Raw genomic sequence first — 20,546 nt, forward strand, 5'->3', positions numbered from 1 at the left:
TATCTATCATTTTGGTTTCTTTTGCTGTATTATATTATGTTTTTCTCCATTTTCAATATGCACATGAAAACCACTTCTCCTTAAATTCTTAATTTCATTATACAGTGTTAAATTCTAATCACTATCTGCAGGTGGAGGTTTATGGCATACTCCATTCAATACCTTGTATAACACTATACCTTGAAAATTTTGTTTAAATCGTTTTTTAAGAATCTGACCCTGAATTTTTTAACATGGATTTGAATATCGGCATACTGCATGGATACATTTAGTATTTAGTATTTGAATTTAGTATTTGTCTCAATGTCAATGGTTAGAAAAGTTTAGAATGTATTAATGAATTTCTTCTCCTACTCCATTTGAAATCTACAGGTTTTAATATATAGTGCACAAACTGCGGTATTGAAGAATTTCGGTTCAAACATGTGCAGTAAGAGTCTTACTTGTTGAAAGGCTTATCTTTTGATGGCTTTATATTCACATACCAGTCTGTACTGTATACCTCTGTTTACCTCTGTGTGAAAAAGCACCTCTCTCACTAGGCGGATGAGAACCACAGTTTCTTTAATGTTTGAAACAAACAGTCTCCCTGGCAGCCAGACAGGAATGAAAGTCCACTTTGCAACCTCCTGCAAATGGACTCCCTTTGTTGTGAAACCTTTAGAGAGTTGAAGGTCTGCGGCAATTAATGTCAGACCCAGGCAAGCCTCTTTAAACTGGTGCCAAGATAACATGTCCTTTCTCATAGATGGGGCTAAAAGAAAGTCTTGTGTTAAGCAAAGCTGCCCCAGCTTGAGCTGTTTAACACAGACAGAGCAGTGTTTCTCTGTATGCTTTCAAAAGGTATGGATTAATGATACAGTAAATCGGACGGTATACTTCTAACTACAGACTCTGAAATACCAAAGGCTTTTGAATTTTCGAGACATGATTGTCTGTCAGGGTGGGAACCTTGTCTTGCCTTACATTATTTTGATGTGTAAAAGAGAGCGAAACATGAACTTTCTACTGTAGGGAATGTTTTACAAAATCCATCATGTAGTTTAAAGTAGTTGGCGATATCCAGAGAGGAACAGAACTGCAGCTCTGCCAATAGTGTGGAGATCCCTCAGTCTTTTACTTGACCAATTAATTTGGATTTATCTTGAGACTGGTAGCAAGAATGTTGTTTGTGAGCTATAATATTAGCTAGATTCATAGGTTTCATTTCATCCTGTTTTAATCTCATGGGTTTTCTTTGTTCGTTTTATGTTATTGTGCTTGCTTCTGTTTGAGTTATTTAGGCTTCCGACAATATTCTAAAATCGTGCTGTTTTGCGATCAGTTGTGAAATATTAGTTATTTTGGAAACTTTTCTCCCCTACCTTTATTTGTTAGCATGTTTTTGAAATATCCCATACATCTGATGTCTAATTACAGGCATGCAATACAGTAATTCAAACCTCATTACATTTTTGTGTCAGTTGATACAGATTATAATCTGAATTTCTTTCAGTTGATATCTGTTATCTACTGCAACAAAGTGAACAGTCATAGACTAGCTGCTTTAAAATCATGTGAGACTAGTTCCCAAAGTTATCTAAATTGCTTACATCCTTGCTTAACGTTTTCATCTAATACAACTTCTATGAAAATAGATAGTTTTTATTGTTGTACCATTTTTTTATTTAACTTCTATTGTAAGGTGATGTAATGTAGCCAAAGATTTTCCACTTTTTCTGGAATTTTCCTATCCACGGCACACATACGTACTCAGGCTTTCTTTATTAACCAGAAATAACTGACTGGAAGCCATTTCTGTGCTTATTCAGGAAAACCCAGTAAAGGATCATTCTCTGTAAGAGACACCTTTCTCTTTTGTTTTAATACCTCTAACCAATCATTCATTATCGAACAAACACTTATTCCTGATAAGGGTTATGGCAGTCCTTTGTCTGTCCCACAAGTGGAGTGCAAGGCAAGACTTATTGACCTTGGTTTTTTTCTCTCTGCCACAACCTACTGTATGTTCCAACTATGACAGCCATTGGTGAAGTAGGGGAAAGTTCAAAGGTGTTTTCTCTCTTCTTCGAAGGATAACTCCCACCCCCCTGGGGGAAGGAAAAAGCACAGTGTCCATTGGCCTGGCCCAGGCTCTCACTGCCCACCTGAAGGTCAACTCCTTTGCTTGTTTGAGGCAGCCTTCTCAAGGGCCCACCTTCGGTGTGAAAGGTATTGTGTTCGTCCCCAGCCTGCACCGAAGCTGTCCGTGTGTCGAGTTTTATATTTGATCAAATATTCTGGAACTTTCTGGGAAAGGTCGGACTGAAATCGCCGTTCATGCTGAGCTGGGAGCAGATATTACCTTGGCCTATGCGGGGGCAGAAAATGTTGACTCTTGAGACCCCAGTTTCTCTTACACACTGCTAATTAAAATACCCTTTCTTTTCACTGAACTGTCTTCAGATCTTGCCTTCCAAATTTAAAATCGCCTTTTTTTATAAGTTAGTTTTTGGAGGACTAATCTTTATTACAGCCCGTGTTGATGTTTTCCTTAAACATTGGTAAAGCACCGCGTTAACCCCGACTGTTTGGCTGTCCATGGTTTTGTCCGCGTAGGGAACTCTTAATAAATTTTATCCTGAAACACTGTAGCACTGAAGGATCATTGCAAGGGCACACAGTTTTATTGACTTTTATCTCTTTGTATCCTGGGTCCTGAATGTTGAATTTGTTCTCTCTGCTCTAGGGGGAGCGGCAGGAGGTGGCTACGCTCAAGTCATTCCAATGGAGGAGGTAAGCAAGTCATAATCACAGTCATAAGACCTTGTCAGCTGGACTGATCTGCTTGAAAACAACTTCATCCCTTTCGCTCTTTAGCATAATATTTTTCATGAGGAAGTTATTGCTAGCAAAGACAACACAAAGACTTCAAAGCAGGGAGTAATTGCAGATGCAATGTATCATGACAGCTCTTTCTTCACAGTGTCTCTTGGATTGGCAGAATCATATCCTGAGCTGTTAACTGCTTCAGAACTTGCGAAGTATGCATTACATTCTAGAACCAAATTGATATGTTTCTTAAACGTTTAATAGTATTTGTTGCATATGTGAATACCATACACCTTTCAGCAGGATAAAAAGATGTTTATTTTGTCAATAATGGCCACATGCTTCTTCACTGACTAAAAATGACATGGTTCATACAGGACACCGATTCTATAACTAGAAAGAAATATTACATTTTTTGAAGCAAAATATGCTTTTGGACAAAGTGCTTCATAGAAGGCATGTTAAACAGATATTAGATTTAGTTCTGTGATTATGATTATTCTCCTTCTAATGATGTTCCTTGGATATCAATTAAAATAACGACCTTTATGACTGGTCAGTCAGTGCAATCAGTCGCTCAGAGCACAGGCTCGGCGTTGTGGTCCAGACATTGGTTTGACCTTGGACCATGTCATCGGTCGTCTGCAGCTGCAGGTGGTAACAAGAAATTAGCCAGGAGCCGTTGGTGTTGATTGGGCTGCAGTTGGCCAGGGTTTCTTCTGGTCTTTGCTGCAGTAGCAGCCCCTAGGGGAGATGCCATGAGCCCCCAACAAGACATGTCCACCATTCCACTCAGTGCTAATGCTCCTTCAAGACACCGCAGAGCTCACAGAGGGGCAAATGGCTGTGGCGGGGGGGTACATTGGAGAAGAGCACGAGTCCTCTATTCTCCATGTGTGGTTGTATGAAAACAGGGTGCTAAACAATTGACATCTCCAAACTGACTAGCTTTTAAATAGGCAACCATTGGTAAATCCAAATGTAAAATAACCCTGACATAAATGTTTGGCAGCACTTCATTATTTTTTAAGGACCTTCAGTTGTTCCAATTTTTTACCGTTACCAATAAATAGAGTTACAGCTACAAAGAGTCGTATGGTATTGAGAAAGCATTGCCTCATGACTGCTCTTATTTTCATATAATGAATATATATTGATGAAGGCTTCCTTTACAGTTCAATCTTCACTTGACGGGAGACATCCATGCAATCACAGCGGCCAACAACCTGTTAGCAGCAGCAATTGATGCCAGGGTTCTTCATGAAGCAACTCAGTCGGACAAGGTAGCGTCTGGTGCCACAGCAGAATGTTTTACTGTGGACTCTGCAGTAACAAGTTTCCTTGGCGTATATTAACGCTAATTTCAGAGAGAATAAAGTTTTTTATTCTTTTTTTAACAGGCATTGTACAACAGACTTGTGCCTTCTGTCAACGGAGTCAGAAAGTTCTCCTCCATACAGATTGCCAGATTGCAAGTAAGTAGTCTCTGCATTTTGAGGCAGTTCCAGTGCGCACATGAAACGTCATGTGACCGTATATCTCTTATCAGAAGGCTGATTATTCCTGGTAAGGGCTGAGGCATCCTACAGCTTATCCTGGAAGCACAGAGCAAGTCGCTTCTTCGCTACTGTATGTGTCCGCATTGGGATAGTGGCCATGCACACCATGTATTAGGAAACAAGATTGGGCTACTCCTTAGATAGAAAGAGCATTTGGCTAATATTTTCTTTCAGCATTTATTTGCATGATTTAATTCAGTGATTTCACTTAGAATTTTCATCCTCATATTTATAAGGTGCAAGCTTTTTTTTTGTGAAGTGCTTTAATTGCGTACTGTTCCTATACCATACACTTCACTATATGGCCGCAATGGGACAATGACCACTTTTTTAGTGCACACCACTAGTACAAATACAGTCAATGGTTCCTGCAGTTGTGTAGAGGCCAGGCTGGCTGCCTGGCCAAACCAGTGCTTGAATGCCGACAGAATGGGCACAAGAATCTATATTGAAATACTGTTTCGTAGTCTGGAAGGTCATTTGCCAGCCAGCAGCCGCAGCGGTACAGTATGTAATCACATAGCTCTGACGTGATTGAGACCAAATCTCGCGGTTTCATCCCTTGATCTGAAACTTCTGCATTTGCATCGAGTCTACGGGGATTAAAAAACAAAGTAATGGATGGAAAATTCTGAAATAGTCATAGAGACTTGTGGTTCCATTAATTTAATCAATGCTTTTTTGTTTTCTTAACGGAAATTAAAGAAACCGGCAATGCAAATATTGCACAATCACAGTTCTTGTAAATATCATGTATTATGGTCTTGGAATCTTGAGAGCTATATCAGTAATGGACGTAATACTGAATCAGTAATCCTCGCAGCTGAAATTCTGGGTCACAGAAAAATAGTGTCCCTTTGTTGCTTGCAAAAGTTGGTGAGAAGCATCATTTCTAAAGAATAATAAAGGGAGTGGGAGCCACTTAATTTTGCGTCAAAGAGCACAAAATAATAACAGTCCCTCGATAGCGAAACGCGCACAATATGCTCTATGATGCAAAAAACAGTAAAAGCATCAATCACAAAACTTGTTCTCATTATTGATAGCCTGCATCCTTGATGAATCCTATACAATTAAACTAACTGTTGTGGCCGAAATAGTCTTGATCACGATAATGTTTAGTTTCTGTAATAAGATTCTCGTACAGTAAGCTACAGTAGCTAAGTGGGGGAGGGCTAACGTTAATGTGCCACTTTGGCCTGATAATTTTTTCCTGTGGGAAACCCTGCGTGATTTGCTTCAAGGATCCATGTTTTGTGTTGAAAAGGATATATGAGCAGTTTAGTAGCAAGTTTGCTCTTCTTACTGTCAGTGTTGTTGCCATGATGCTAAACTGCTGTTTAGAGTCACAAAATTGGTATGTGGTCCGTGATACCACTTTCTGAAAGGGAACTTACTATAAGGAAAATGACAGCATTAAGCTCCTAGAAGTAGCTGATGTAAAGTTTAACACAAAAGGTTAAACAGTTGGACTTTGCTTTAGTAGTTGTAAAGTTCATCTATTAGTAAAATATTAGTAAGTATGGAAGATGTGTCTTGGCGCTATCAAAGATCATGGGATGCTGAGGCCTTAAGAGTCGGGAGTGCTTAAGCAATAAACCAGTACTGGCTTTTTCAGAGATTATCTGAGAAACCAAATATTTCCAGTGGTGAAACGAAATGGACTGTTTCAGTTGCATTTCTGCTTAACACTTGATGACTTGTCTAGAGCCTGTGCTTAAATGTGACTCCCCTTTCTCTTTATCTGAGAAATACGGGCAAATTTAAGTTTACAGTGAACGTCCTTAGTAAATTAAAGTACGTAATTACATATTTTCAGATATTTGAAGTTATATGGTGAGATGTGATATATTTATTTTCAGCGCTATAATGTAGCACCACTTATCCTTCAGTGTTTGTGCTTTAAAGAAATGTCCGACAGTTTCCTTCCTCCACAAGTTGAAACCTGCTTGTCTTGCAGTGGAGCAAAGGGGAGAAGCAGGTGTTTATTTGAGTTATTCTCCTTTCTGATCCCATGCCTTACAGCACTCATGTTGAGTAGTTAATGGTGATTTCTGGGACCTATTCTTTTGTGCCAAGATAAACTGTAATCTTTCACTAATAACATCATTTCTATTACTGTAAATTCTGTCACACTTCCTGATCTTTGTTATAGATGTGTAGTATACAGACAGTTGTTGTTCATTCTACCCATAGATATCCAGATATGATATCTAATTTAAATCAAGGTAAATGAAATTCCACAAGATTTAAGGTGATGAGTTATGTGGTCATTGTTAGAAGAGGAAATACTTTAGTATTTCATTTTTTGTTGCTGTTCTTGTTTTTGAAATACACGCTAATAATAACAATACTTGTTACAAGGTTCTAAAGTCAAATACACTTTCATGTTTAAATGTTAATGGCCACATTAAAATAATTCTTCTGTAAGCCATAATTATTCAAAAAGCAGAATTTTCACTGAAATGTCTGCATTGTCAGAACAAAATGTTTTTCTGTTAGATTTTTTAAATAATTTTCTACTTCTGACTTCCATGACTGTACTTCATGGATGGCTATTGGAGAAAAAAAACTTTTCTGTACATTTGCAGCCTGTACTCTGTCTGGCCAAGGTGTGGTGAATTTTAAGTGAATTACTTTTTTTTCAATTGGTGTATTACTGATCATCGGGGATTTGCAAACATATTATGTACTGTATTGCCACTAGCAAAGGAAACCTGAGAAATGAGATAGTGTTGAGAATATTGAGTTTGAAGTTCTACAGTCCTCTGTTGACTTATTGGAAGAGATTATGAATGGATCGGAACTGCTCACATGTACCGTATTAATATTTTAATTCTTTGTTTGCACCGTCTAGCGACTGGGCATCAACAAGACGGACCCTGAGAGTTTGACCCCGGAGGAGATTAACTCGTTTGTACGCCTTGACATTGACCCCTCGACTATCACATGGCAGAGAGGTATGGACAGGAGGATGAGAGTCTACATTAATGCTGAATATGGGATTCGTTTTTAGTGGGATCTTGAATACTGTAATATAAAATCATTTTAAGTTTCCTTTGTGTTTTAATGTTTTTAATTCACAGTTGTTTTTGTGAATTGTGAATAACCCGTTAAGACACTGATTTTGCATTCTAACATAAACAAAATGCCAAAATGTACGGTTCCATGAAAAAGTATTTGCCTCCTTTCTGATTTTCTGTGTTATTTTTTGTGAATTTTATCACATCTTCAACCAAAATGTAATATTAGATATGAGGGACCTGAGTAAACAAATAACACAAAATTGTGATACTTCAAGGTAGTTATGCAACACCCATGTGAAAAAGAAATTGCCCCTTTGGACTCAGTAACTGGTTGATCTTGGCATGATGCGTTTCTAAAACCCTTCATCTGACAACTTCACTCTGCTGGTAAGGGACAAAGTTAGTCAAATTTATATAGGGCGGGGCTGAGATACATCAGGCCAGATTGTCAACCCAAGTATTCAAACAGTTGACCCTAATTATCCCTTTAATTGGGTTGAGTTCACTAGGAAGGCAATAACTTTTTTTTTATACCCGTTTGATTGTGTGTTTGATTCCCTTGCACAGTTTCGTGCTTCTTTCAGTTGGTGTCATTTTTTTCTCTCAGACTCTTCTCTATGTACTACTACAACCCATGAAAAGATCTGACGAGTTTCGCTGTGAAAAATGTGCAAATATGCAGAAAATCAGACACAGCAGGTTTTCAATTTTAAGTCTTAAAAAGATCTTAAATGTTAAGTAAACAAAAATGAAAATAACACTGCTGTAGGCAGTTTTATAAAAACAACCCAAAAGACATTATTCAATGTATTCATTCAGAATATTTATTTTTTTCATGTCCATGTTTCAGTTGTAGATACAAACGACCGGTTCTTAAGGAAAATAACCATTGGTCAGGCAAACACTGAAAAGGGACACATTCGTCAGGTAAGTAACTTATAATTGAGTGTGATTATAAAATGTATTCCAAATGCACAGTATGGTAACTTCAAAGATTTGAACTCGGCAAAAACAGAAATTGTAAGATTTGTTATATGTATATAGCCACACAAATATTTCAAATACTCTTTGTCCAATCAAAAAGAATTGTTTATGCAGTATGGGCATGTTTTGGCATGTAGTCTTTTTTATAAAGCACACACATAAAAAAATAAGTGTCCTGCTATTATATTTCAGTAGTTGCCAGTCTGATGAAATCTGAATGAGGTAATACAAATAAACACTACACCTGCATGGGGAAATAATATAAGTGAAAGCAAATGTTCTTTTGCTGAAATATTTCTATAAAAAAACATACAAGGCAAAGCATATGTTTGCATTTACTGTATGCTTAACTGCTGTCCTCAATAACTCGCTTTGTAGCATTCAGAGAATTCTGTAATTTCAGGCACTTGTTTTATCAAAAAAGGTGTTAAAATCCAGAAAGGAGAAATATAAAATTAAAGAATAGACAAAATATTGTATGTAATACCTGTGTTACTCAATATCCTGTGAGGTTGGGATTGTCTGAATTATTAAAATTTTGCCTAAAAGACTGTGGGCTCGGCTCTTGACACATTTAGAACATATTTCTAACACTGCGTATTTTTTCAGTAATTTAGAATTGCCGGTTATTAGATGTCATATGCTCACCTGAGTTGGATTCATGTTTTATTATCGATTTTGTATGTTTTTGTCCCGGCTCACCGCTGTGCACCCTGTAACCACACACGTGAGAGAATGAGAAGTTAGCGAAACCTTCCCATGTTCGAGTCTCTTGTTTTATTTGAGCACATCGCAGTAGTCACAGCCACGTAATGAAGGTTACGCGGTGAAAAGTAGGAGAGCTGTTTTGCACCCTGCAAATGCCTGGGAAGCCGCTGGAGTCAATGTGTTGCCAAGAAAACCTTGACTAACTAATTCCTCCCTATTGATAGCAGAATTGACGTGACACATGACTCGTAGCACCTAGATCATGTGAACGTGGGCAAACACCCTTACTGAGGTGCCCTCACACCTTGCAATGGATACTTTGATCTTTCTTTGCTTACCTACTCTAGTTTTAAGTCTAAATAGCTCTCAAGGACATTCAAATGTCTTCTTTGCTTCATGATATATAATTGCTCTGCAAATATATGCGTGTAACATCATTATTGTCCAATATCTAAATGCTCTCAATCTTTAATCTGTGGCACATTTAGGAGGAGCTCAGAGAAGCCTAGATTTAACTTAAATTGTATTTTGTACATTATTTGAGAAGCTCCCTCGGGGTCTTTAATATAGAACTCTTTTTATTTTGTCCTCGCAGACTCAGTTTGACATCGCCGTTGCCAGTGAGATCATGGCCATCCTGGCCTTGACAGACGGGTTGGCTGATATGAAAGTGAGACTTGGCAAGATGGTGGTTGGCAGTGACAGGAAAGGTCAGCCAGTGACAGCAGATGACTTGGTATGTACTGCATTACGAGCACCGCACCTCCAAGCACTTCAGCTGGAAGGTATCGCCTTAACCTGTGTATAAGCACGATGTGATGTGTAACATGCACATTTCGGGAGTGTGTTTATTACTGTAAAAGCCAATTCTTCAGAAAAAGAGTTTGACCATTAAATGTTTTCGGAAAGTGTCTTATTAATTGGGTAACATTAGAAATGACTCAATTTGTATTTTTTTTGGAAGTAGACTCAATTCAAATTTCTGAATCTAACAGCTGGTGGATTAAAAATGTTTCCTTATGATGGTTTATGATCTGTAATTAATATCCATCACCTCAGACAGGCTTTTGGGCAGACTAGTGCATAATAGAAACTTTACAATGCTTGTTTCAGTTTTGTGATTTACAGTATGAGAAGATGCGTTTTTTTAAAAAAAGGTCATTCAAAGAAAAAAAAATTAAAATCAAGTTTGAGAATTGGGGATGGTGGCTTTGAGTGGGATAATTATGCTTGGTTAATTCTGTGGTAAAAATGAACTTTTAAGAATCCCACTTTGATGTGCTTCGGTTGATTCATCTTAGACTTGGTGAAGTTCCTGGACTGAAATGTGAATGAACTTTGCCAAAATGATCAAGGATGGTCACCTGAGGTCTTGGAACCAAGCACAGCAGCACTGTGCTCACATCATTGTGTTGGCAGTCTTAAAAGAAGTTTAACTTCTAGAGCCTCTCAGTTGGGCCTATGTCCTGTAGTTCTGTGAGCTCCCTGGTTTCCTGTACTTCTTCCTGTGCTTCCTGGCTTCACTGCTGTTCCAAAAAAACGTTTAAATTTAACTAGACAAAAACTGTTAGTCATGGAACCCCACCTTTGTTACTCGGTTATTCATCATGTAAGGACAACATCGTCATTCAAATCTCTGAAAATAAAGACCTTCTTGGTGAATTTGGCTGAGTGATATGTAAATTAATATTTTAGAGCATAAAAAAGGTTGCAAATGAGAGGAGACCATTCAGCCCATCTGGCATGATAGTAGCTAGTTGATCCAAGGAAGTAATTCACCCCTTTCTTGAAAGAAGCGGGGGTATCTGCTTCAGCAACATAGGCAGCTAGCAACAGACTCCCACAGTCCTTTATTTTGAAATGTAATTGAAATTTTAAGTTTTTTAGTAATAAATCGTAGTACTTCTTTATTAAAGCGCAGCGATGCAATGCACAGTACAGTGAAAGAGTCCCGTATATGCGGAATTAGGCAGGAATTCACTGTGTTGTCTTTTGGAAAGTTAATGCAGTTTTCCCTTTGTTTCTAGGTTAAAATTTGTATGCATTCTTACCTTTGTTATGCTCTTCATGGTTGGCTTCTCTTATGTTTTTTTTTTACAAATGTATTTTAATAGCCACCATCTTGACTTACTGTAGCACTATCCACTGTGCCGTATGAATAGAAACACCATTGCCAATTCAGAAAGCACAGAGGCCTGAGCCAATAAATTGTTTTCATCTGTGATATGATTCACCCCAGGGGAGGTGGGAGATCCCACAAAGTAATATAATGTGTAGCATGGCTAGAGTCTGGCAGCCGGCCTTGTAAACCTTTTCACTCTCTGGATTAGAGAAAGCGACATCTGATACCAGTGAATCTGGAACCTGTTGGTTCCTCCATATTCATGTCGGAATGGAGCTCATTGATTCGTTTAGTCATGGGGCTGGTCTGCCAGTCGATGCAGGTTAAAAGATTAACCAGTCAATATATTATCAGTTGATTTGAAAATTCTCCCGTTTTTTTTATTTATTTTAAATTCCAACATTGCTGCTGGGTTTATTTCGTGCAATAAGCATTCTTGGCATGGAATACATTGAATAGGATGGAAATACTGGCTGCAAAAACACTGTTCAGCTTTCACTAAGTTTCCTTTTCTTGGAGGACATTGATATATTCTTTGAAAATCCATTCTATGTTCACTAATGGCGGAATAGATACTGTAGGTGCTTATGATAGTAAAAAGGTCAGGGACGTGAAGAAGGCAAAGGAAGTTTAATAAATAAGTCAAAATTTAAGTTTTTCTGAAACTGTTCCTTTTATAAATGTAGTATGAACTTTGTATTCTCTTTCAATAGAACTTGACCATCCCATATTAGTATTTTAGTATTGTATGCTTTTAATTTTATTTAAGCAGATGCTGTAAGCAAACCGAGAGAAGATACAAAAGCATGTTTAGCTTAACTGAAGGTTAAAACCCACTTTACTCAACACAGAATTGTTCAATCAGACCTGATTACTGAAAAACCAAATTAAGTAAGTGGTACTTGATAATTACCGTTTTTTATGAGTATGAGCACAGGGGCAGATGACGATGGTGCATGTTTTTTTTCCTCACAGCATGCACTGTCAAACCTTCTACATTTTGTTGCACTGAATGCCTCTCAGCGTCTATGTGAACAAGGAGCATTTATTGGAAGACTAAGGAGGACAGGATCAGAATAGTTAATGCTACATGCAAACATGCCAGAGGGCATGCCGTTGCTCAGCAAACTGCTTAGTATGTACCTACTGCTTTTGGAGCTGTGGTAGTATTCAGCTAATGACATATCCCAGACTCTTAACTGACTCAACAGTGCGTCAGTCAAGTACCTTTAATGGTTATGTTGTTAAGTAGCTACTCTAAGTAGACCTTGGAGCTTGGACTTTTTCTGGAGTTAACACTAAGGGCTTTAATCTTTGAGTTTATTCTCTAAAGTTAAGAGTGAGGGCTTTAGACTAAAGACTAAGGGCTTTAGTTTTGGGGTGGAATGGGGGCTCAGTTGTTAGCATTACTGCCTTACAGTGCTGGGGCCATGGGTTCAGTTCAGGACCTGTGGCACTCTCTGCATGGAGTTTGTATGTTCTCCCTGTGTTCACTTGGGTTTCTTCCAGTTGTCCCCGTTTCCTACCACAGTACAATGGCATACTGGTAGGTTACTTGCCTTATGACAAAAATTGGTTCAGGTGTGAGTGTCTCTGTGCGCCCTGTGCTGGACTGGCGGTACCCTTACTTGCACCCAGAACCTAAATCAGATGAATTGGTTAAAAGATGGAGGAGTGTAGCTTTTGTCTTGCAATGTAAATGATTCCTAAAAATGTATGAATTTTACTAGTTATTACTAGTATAATTTTCCATTGAGAAGCGTCTTTCAAATTTACAGTATGCCCTTTTCTCTGGTCACACCTGAGTCTTTTTAAAGGTTTAACAACCAATGAAGTGGATTTCATGGATTTCTGTGGCTGGTTTCTGGTCACACAAGTTCTTTCTCACATGGTAGTGCATGTGAGTGTGGAAAGTCATAAAATACAAAGGTCAGTCTGACCAGTGAACTCCTAGTGACAGTATAACCATATCAACAGTTGTACAGCAACATCAACCAAAAAACAAGATTTTTGGAGTTTGTAATAAAAACAACCCTATTCACTATAAAAATATACACTTAGAAGTGCTGAACAATGTAATGTCTGATCTTACAACTAATGCATATATATGCTATAAAATAAGGATTTTAAATGATAATACACCATTTTGAAATTACTCATCCATTATTCAGAGATCTGCATGAGAATTGGTTTGATGAGACAATTGAAAATGTTGGAAAATCGCAGTCTGATGGAAGCTTAGGATCTGTTCAAGACAACTCATAGAATGTCCGAGCAATGATTAAGAATGCTGTTCTTTAAAAGTGTTTTGAGGCCCCTTTGTCTGTACTGTAATGTATATGACTTTAGTTATTGCAGTGCATAACAGCGCAGAATTTCTCTCTTAAAGGTCTGTGAATCTTTGTCTTTACGTGGTCCTTTCATCTGTTCCTGGGGTGACATTCCATTACAAGTTAACCTTACAGGAATGCTGTCATTCCTTTATACAACTTAGTTGTTATAGAGCAATTCAGGATACAACTAGTATGTGCATTGGGACTGAACCCACAGCCCTCTGTTTTCCTGGAACAGGCTTTGCGTTAGTCACACGGGGGCTGATTTTGTATGTGATGTGGAGTACACTCACTCCAGCTGCCACTTGGTACATAGTTGAGCACCACTGCCTGGGGACTGGGATGACAACTGAGTGATGTAGTACCCAGAGTTGAACCAGAGATGTGTGGACTACAGGGCTCACTCTGTGTTCCAGATGTGCTCCTTTTACTGGTCACGCATCTCAGTAGACTCGAGATGCGTTTTATCTACTCATTACAGTTTTAAGTAACTTTCTATATTCTGTTTTTACCTGGTCTGATTGTAATCAATTTTTATTTATTTTTTTGCTACAACTGTGTGATGGTCTATTTACTGATTTCTTTGGTTATTGTGAAAACCATCATGTAGGGTTTTCAGTACTGCTGTTGTGCTTCCACCATTCTTTTCCACTTATCAGGTTACCAGGTTAACTCACCCTGAAACTAGGTTCACGCCGTCTCCCTTCTCTCAATGACCAATTTATTTTTGCGTAATCTTCTCTAGTCTCATGCAGGTTTTGACACCTTTCTTCACCCCTCTCCACTTTGCACTTCCTGAGTGGCCTCTCTGCCCCTCCTGCCTCCTCCCCTCTCCCAGCTTTTGTTCTTCTGTGCCATTTAATCTTTGCTGTCTGCCCTGTCTTTCTCACACCTGAAGAAGGCTTCACAGCCGAAATGTCGTGTTTTCTCTCTTCTCTTTTCAGCATGGAATAAACCTAAACCTACCTATAAACCTATAAACCTTCCTTTGCAGCCTACGCATGCTGACGCAGCTACCCACCTGAACTACTTTTCCCACTTATCTTTCCCTGAGGACATTTTGTTCCTTAAATTATTGCACCTTTTACATGCTGAACATCGATATTTAATTATTTTAGTCCCGAGTATCCTGAATCTCAATTAGTAAATGTTTATGGTGGTGTTCATTTTTGTATTGATATCAAGAGGTAAACTTAAGTCCATACCTTTTTCAAGGGGGGCAAAAATGCTAGTCTGCAACCACATCAGATGTGTCAAAATCAGGAAGAGGTCATGACTGAGGAAGAAACAATGTTGGTGATGAGGTGGCATGGTGGTACGTTGGTTAGCATTGCTGCTTTTCAGTCTTGGAACCAATTGCTGGGGTGCTCTCTGTGAGGGATTTGCATGTTCTCTCCAAGTCTGTTCCAATTTCCTCCCACAATCCAAAAACATACTGGTGGGTTAACTGACTTCTGGGAAAATTGGCCCCGGTCTGAGTGGGTGCATTTTTGTGTGTGTGTGCCCCGTGATGGACTGGCGTCCCATCCAGGGTGTATCCTGCCTCGCGCCCTTTGCTTGCTGAGATAGGCTCCGGTTTTCCCTGTGACACTATACTGGATAAAGCTGGAAAGAGGGATGGAAGTAATATTTAATCTTGGTTCTTGGTGGATAATAAAGATGGCCAAAGGCTGACAAAAAGATTCAATTGTAGGCTTTGGAAACAGGGTGGGCTAAGTTGTGGGTTCTGACAAAAACCTCTGACATCTGTTTTCAGTGTCACAGGCTCACCAGCACTCTAGACCTACATCTGAACCCAATTTCCTCTAGCATTATGAATTGATGTTTTAAATACAAGTTCATCTCATAAAGCATACCTGCTTTTATTATTGCTTTCTTTTTGAGAGCTTATAATGCAAACATTGCCCCAAAGATTTGCCACGACCCTGAAAGTTGTAATAAGCAATTCAGTCTTGGTCTTAAGCAAAAGAAAACAGTAATGTCTCTAATTTACTGTGGGAGACCAAATATTTTGATAGTTTGCTGTTTGAAGCCAGATTGCTGCTGTGAACTGAAGAAAACCACAGAAGTCAGAGGCAGTAAGTAATACTATAAGTCAAAAGCAGCAATTAATCGTGGTCTGCATTTGAGAGTCTAGAGCATTCTTAAAATCTATGGCAGTCCTTGAGAAGCAGATGGTATATATGTAACACCATACTTTACACATGCTTGCCTGTATCTTGGCGATTTTGGCCACTGTAGATTATTCCTGACATCCTCCTCTTATATTTCTTATTAAATCAATATGTCCGGATACAGAATTCTCCAAATTGTGGTTAATTCCCTCTGTGGTGTTTGCAAGGCTGACTCTGTAGCGGTCAATTAGACCTCGGCCTGGTAAGAATTGGTTTGAAATAGATTCTTATCCAGGCAAGTTAATTGCATTAAATGTGTTATAAAGAAAGCACCCCCTACCTCTGGTCTAACATTTTCAGGTAAAGCATGAATTTGTTGAAATTACAGTTTTCCAGTATAACAAATTGAGGAAATTGCTGTATTATTCCACAAATTGCTAGTGACGGCATAACTACAAAAGTTCAGCTAAACTCCAGCAGCAGGGGTCTCTAGCAGTGCAGGGTTAATAAGTAGGCAAATTATAAACTAATTCACTGCTAGGCAAATTATCAATTTCCGAAGGTATAGAGCGATTGCAATGTGGTCACTTTAACGTGATTGAACTTTGATTTGTTGAATTAAGAAATTAAGAGCTGAAGGTCACATTTTATTTAAATTATCACTAAAAGACAAGTGTTCCTATAGCAGCACTTCTTACTCAGTCAAAGGAACACTTGTAAGTTACTAATATTCTCTAAATTCAAGTGATGTAGGGTGATCTATGACGAGCTGGAGTTGGAAATTGTACAGGAAGTAAAGAAATCCACCTTTTGTGGAATATGTCCTGTTGACAACTTCCCAGTTGGCTAGTATTTTAAATGCTTCTGAATTTGAGCCATATCTGAGCACTATTTTGAGTTTGAGTTGCCTTCATAAAGATTAAAATAAATAAAGTTTGAAACACCTGAAATAAAAAAACAGGTGTTTTTTTACCTGTAATTCGTATATTGTGTGGAATGTTTTTTTTTCTGTCAACGGTTTTCAAAAATGTTAAAACTATATTTAGACTATTTTAAAAGAGGTTGAGAAACCTTGGATTGTAAAAAATGTGATTTATATGAAATGTTTGACAGTAAAGTTTCTGATTTTGTAAAATGTTTCACCCTTCCAAATTTTTTGCAGATTTCAATTTAGAACCTTTATTGTTAAGAGCTGTAGTGGCACAACATTCCAAACATTGAGTTTAACAATGAAAAAATATGGAGTCACTTTAAACTCACTCCTGGATGTTTATCTGTTGTGGTTCTCTGAAGATCTAGATTTTCTCTGTATTCAGAAAATAATGTAGCAAATTGACACAATCTATATTGATTTAAAAATTCAAAAGTGCTTTAAACAGTGTTCTAATCCTCTGATGCTGCTTTTTCAAATGTGATTTTGGTCCTATTGAAAAGTGGATCCTTGAAGAAGCTAAACCTAAGCTAAAATCAAATGTTAATCAACATATTGCTGCCTTTTTAAGGGGATGGCAGTGGAATATCCACAGCGTTTATTATCTTTATATCAAAGTTATTGAATGGTTTTCTGTGTAGGTAAGTGCCTCAGATGAAGCAAAATGAAGTTTGCATTGAAAATATTGTCATTCCTTATTGTAATTTATTTTAGCTGTGCTCTCTCACAGGGTGTAACTGGAGCTTTAGCTGTTCTGATGAAGGATGCCATTAAACCAACACTAATGCAGTCACTGGAGGTAAGTTGGTAATTTGCGATTTTAATAAAGAGGATAAGAACTCTTAAGGAATAGCATGGATGTTTTTTTGCAGTGGTTATTGTTGATAAAACCTTAATAAGCTGACTTTTTCAGCCACAAAGACTTGCTGCTGATCTGAGAAGAGCATCTCGTGCGAACTTTAACTTCAGTTATTCTGGAAATTTGCAGCACTGAATAAATGTTTGCCTTGTGTACACTACAGTGGGTTATCTTTGATGTTAGTGATGTGTAGGGAGAAATGTGTTTTTTGTGTTTTCTAAAACTATTCTATCTTATTATTTTCCATTTCTTAAAATGGCAGTGACTATAGTTTCAATAGAAGAACTACTAGGAAATATTTAAATACATACTATGACAGCATGTTACAAAAGTCATGTAATGTTAAAAAATATTAAATTCTTTAAAAACAATTGGTTAAAGATGGAACACAACTGTTTGTATGGCCGCTAGAATTGATTTAGTATTACACAGAAGTTGGAGGTAAAGTTTGAATATGTGATTTATATATATATATGTATTTGATATAGAATATAATGTTTCATATTTTAATTGAAAGCTTGAAAGTCTCATTAATGGCTTGTAAGCTTATATTTGTTCAGTTAGGTTAGCCACAGTGTTTCTGTGAGATGATTTGTATTTGTATTTTATTTTCCAAAAATACCACAAAACAAGAAACCATACATTTTCTTTCCTCCCTCCTTACTACCGCTGTTAGCTGTACCCCTTCTGCATTTCTGCCAGACCCTTAATCCTCCTCTACCCCCACTTACAACCCCCTGTTTTTGCACAGAACCCAAAATACTGCCACTACTACCGCACACCAGTGGTATCTAGATGCGGGTTACAATTATAGTTGCTACTGTGGCCCTTTCTCCAAGAGTTGTGATGTCAATTTCTCTGTCATTGTAACAGTATGTCATCTTTTAGGTTATCAGTTGTCATATGAGGAAAACATGCAAGTAAGCATTTCATTGTACTCGGGTACACATGGCAAGAAACGTGAACTCAGACAACCTGACTGTATCAGCAACACTCCACACCTTCCTCCAGCACCAGGAAGCCAGGCAGTAGACCACATCATATAAATAATGTCCAGTCAGGGTCCAGTCATGCCATGGCATTATCCTTTAGTAAGACTCCTCGAAATTTCGAAAATTGTGAAAATCTGTCTACAAATATAGCCAAATCTGGACCTACCCAATCTGTGTAAAATAGTGGCCACAGGTCACAAATACACAAGCAATTAGGGCAAACCTGTGGCTCACAGCTATATGTGTTGGTGTTTGTAGTGAGTAGCTACTGTTGATTTGCAGAGGCTGTATTGTCTGTATAACAGATAAAATACATGAAATAGAAGCTTTTACATTTTCAGACAATTCTGTGAATTTAACATGGTTTCATGAAATTAAAACTTTTGTGTATTTTTATTTGCTTTGATGTTCCTTACAAAGACTGGGAAAACCTCATAGCAATGTCAGCAGCAGAAACCAAACTTATGTTTTCACGTCATGGTAGACATGGTTCATGAATGCTTTCTTGCCCAGATTGTCAGAGTACCTACAAAATCCTTGTGTTGGTCTCAGAAGCATGAGGGGCCCTGTGTGATGATAAAGATCCCAAAAGAGGCATTAAGTGAATTGTATCTGGGACAATAATGAGAAGCTTTAAGACAATGAATGGGAAATGGCTGATGTACTAAATGAATATTTCACTCAGTTTAACAAAGGAATATTCTTCATGCAGTAGAAGGACAAAGTTCTTCATTAAATAGTAATAGCCCAGAGGAGGCAGACACAACTGTTTCATAAATTGTTCACAATGGGTTGGACATGGCTAATGTGATTTTCAACCTTAAAAAAAACTTACCAAAAACTGTTAAGTATGTCCTATAAAGGTTTAAATATGTTAAATTGTGCACAGCTTTAATAATTATGAGAATAGTTATTTTGTATTTTGTGAAAGCTATGTACTATATGTGTCAGTAGGACACATGGACAAGAAGAAATAGTTTGATGCGAAAAGGAGAAATAGATTTACAGTACAACACAATCATCAGAATTTAGAAATATCGGAGTGGTGGAGTCCAAAATAGAAATTCTACAATTTTCCTATTTTCTTTTGGTTTAGGTCCGTCCAAAAAGGGTGGAGAGCTTTTTCCATGTGTCAGAATGTGCAGAGAGACTGCAAGGTCTTTCTGGAAGTGTCACTGGCAGTAACACATGGTCTTTGCAATGAATGTAAGCAAAGGTCTTGCTCTGTTTTGATGATCAAACCTTTTCCATGTCATTATGAAAAATACCAGTGGTATTTTTCCAATTGTATTTGTTGGCATGTGTAGTGTGTAGTTAGTTTGATTTGCGAATGGACTCCACCCATAAGTATACTTTGGGTATTACTAACAAAATACATGGGAATACCTTTATTTTATTTAATGTAAAAATTATAGATCATGTAGAAGGAAGAAAATATTGCACTGCTGAACAGAAAGTTACAATACACTGAGAAAGGCTGTCATTTTGTGCAACAGCAAAAACATGTTTATGAACTGCAGTTTTCAATGTCTTCCTATGGATTTTCTATTAGATTGAAGTCATGACTGGTCCCTCAAGGAAATTCATGTTAGTTTTTTTGTTCGTTAAGCCACTTGACCTTGAGCTTTGTGTAATTGTCCTGCTAAAAGCTAAATTTTCCTCCCAGTTTCATGTGCTTACCACACTGAACCAGGTTTTCCACCAGTGTTTTGTATTGGTGGGAAAACCTGGTTCAATCTGGTAAGGACAAGAACCCTATACCAATAAGAACAAGTACCATTTTCCAGTACTTTACTCCATCTTTGTTACCATCAGTCTGGGACAAGCTTCCCAGTCACTGCTGATGAGAAGCAGAACTATAACATAATGCTGCCACCCCCATGCTTGTCAGCAGGGGTGTTGTTAACTGAGTGATGCACGGTGGTGGGTTTGTGCCAGATGTAACACTTTGCATTTCGATCAAAAATTTAAATTTTGTTTTGACTGACCATAAAACCTTTTGCCACTTTCGCATCATCACTAAAGTGCTTTGGTGAAAACCCTTTGCAAGGTGTTGAGATGTTTTTTTTTTTCCAGATCCATAAAAGCTCCCTTTGTGAAGTGACTG

At 37.9% G+C, this 20,546-nt stretch overlaps 1 protein-coding gene across 2 annotated transcripts in view; it reads left to right on the forward strand.

Annotated features, from left to right (window-relative positions):
- Positions 1-20,546, forward strand: part of mthfd1l (methylenetetrahydrofolate dehydrogenase (NADP+ dependent) 1 like) — a 113,029-nt gene that overhangs the window by 22,833 nt on the left and 69,650 nt on the right. For both annotated transcript variants that reach the window (XM_015349241.2, XM_015349231.2), the window contains exons 12-19: positions 2,075-2,211; positions 2,729-2,775; positions 3,987-4,094; positions 4,212-4,286; positions 7,228-7,330; positions 8,247-8,323; positions 9,684-9,824; positions 17,319-17,387. In XM_015349241.2, the coding sequence (XP_015204727.2) occupies positions 2,075-2,211; positions 2,729-2,775; positions 3,987-4,094; positions 4,212-4,286; positions 7,228-7,330; positions 8,247-8,323; positions 9,684-9,824; positions 17,319-17,387 (757 nt within the window). The remainder of the gene's footprint in view (positions 1-2,074; positions 2,212-2,728; positions 2,776-3,986; positions 4,095-4,211; positions 4,287-7,227; positions 7,331-8,246; positions 8,324-9,683; positions 9,825-17,318; positions 17,388-20,546) is intronic.

The sequence above is a fragment of the Lepisosteus oculatus genome, chromosome 2 (genome assembly GCF_040954835.1).
Source record: "Lepisosteus oculatus isolate fLepOcu1 chromosome 2, fLepOcu1.hap2, whole genome shotgun sequence".
In the NCBI taxonomy this organism is placed as follows: domain Eukaryota; kingdom Metazoa; phylum Chordata; class Actinopteri; order Semionotiformes; family Lepisosteidae; genus Lepisosteus; species Lepisosteus oculatus.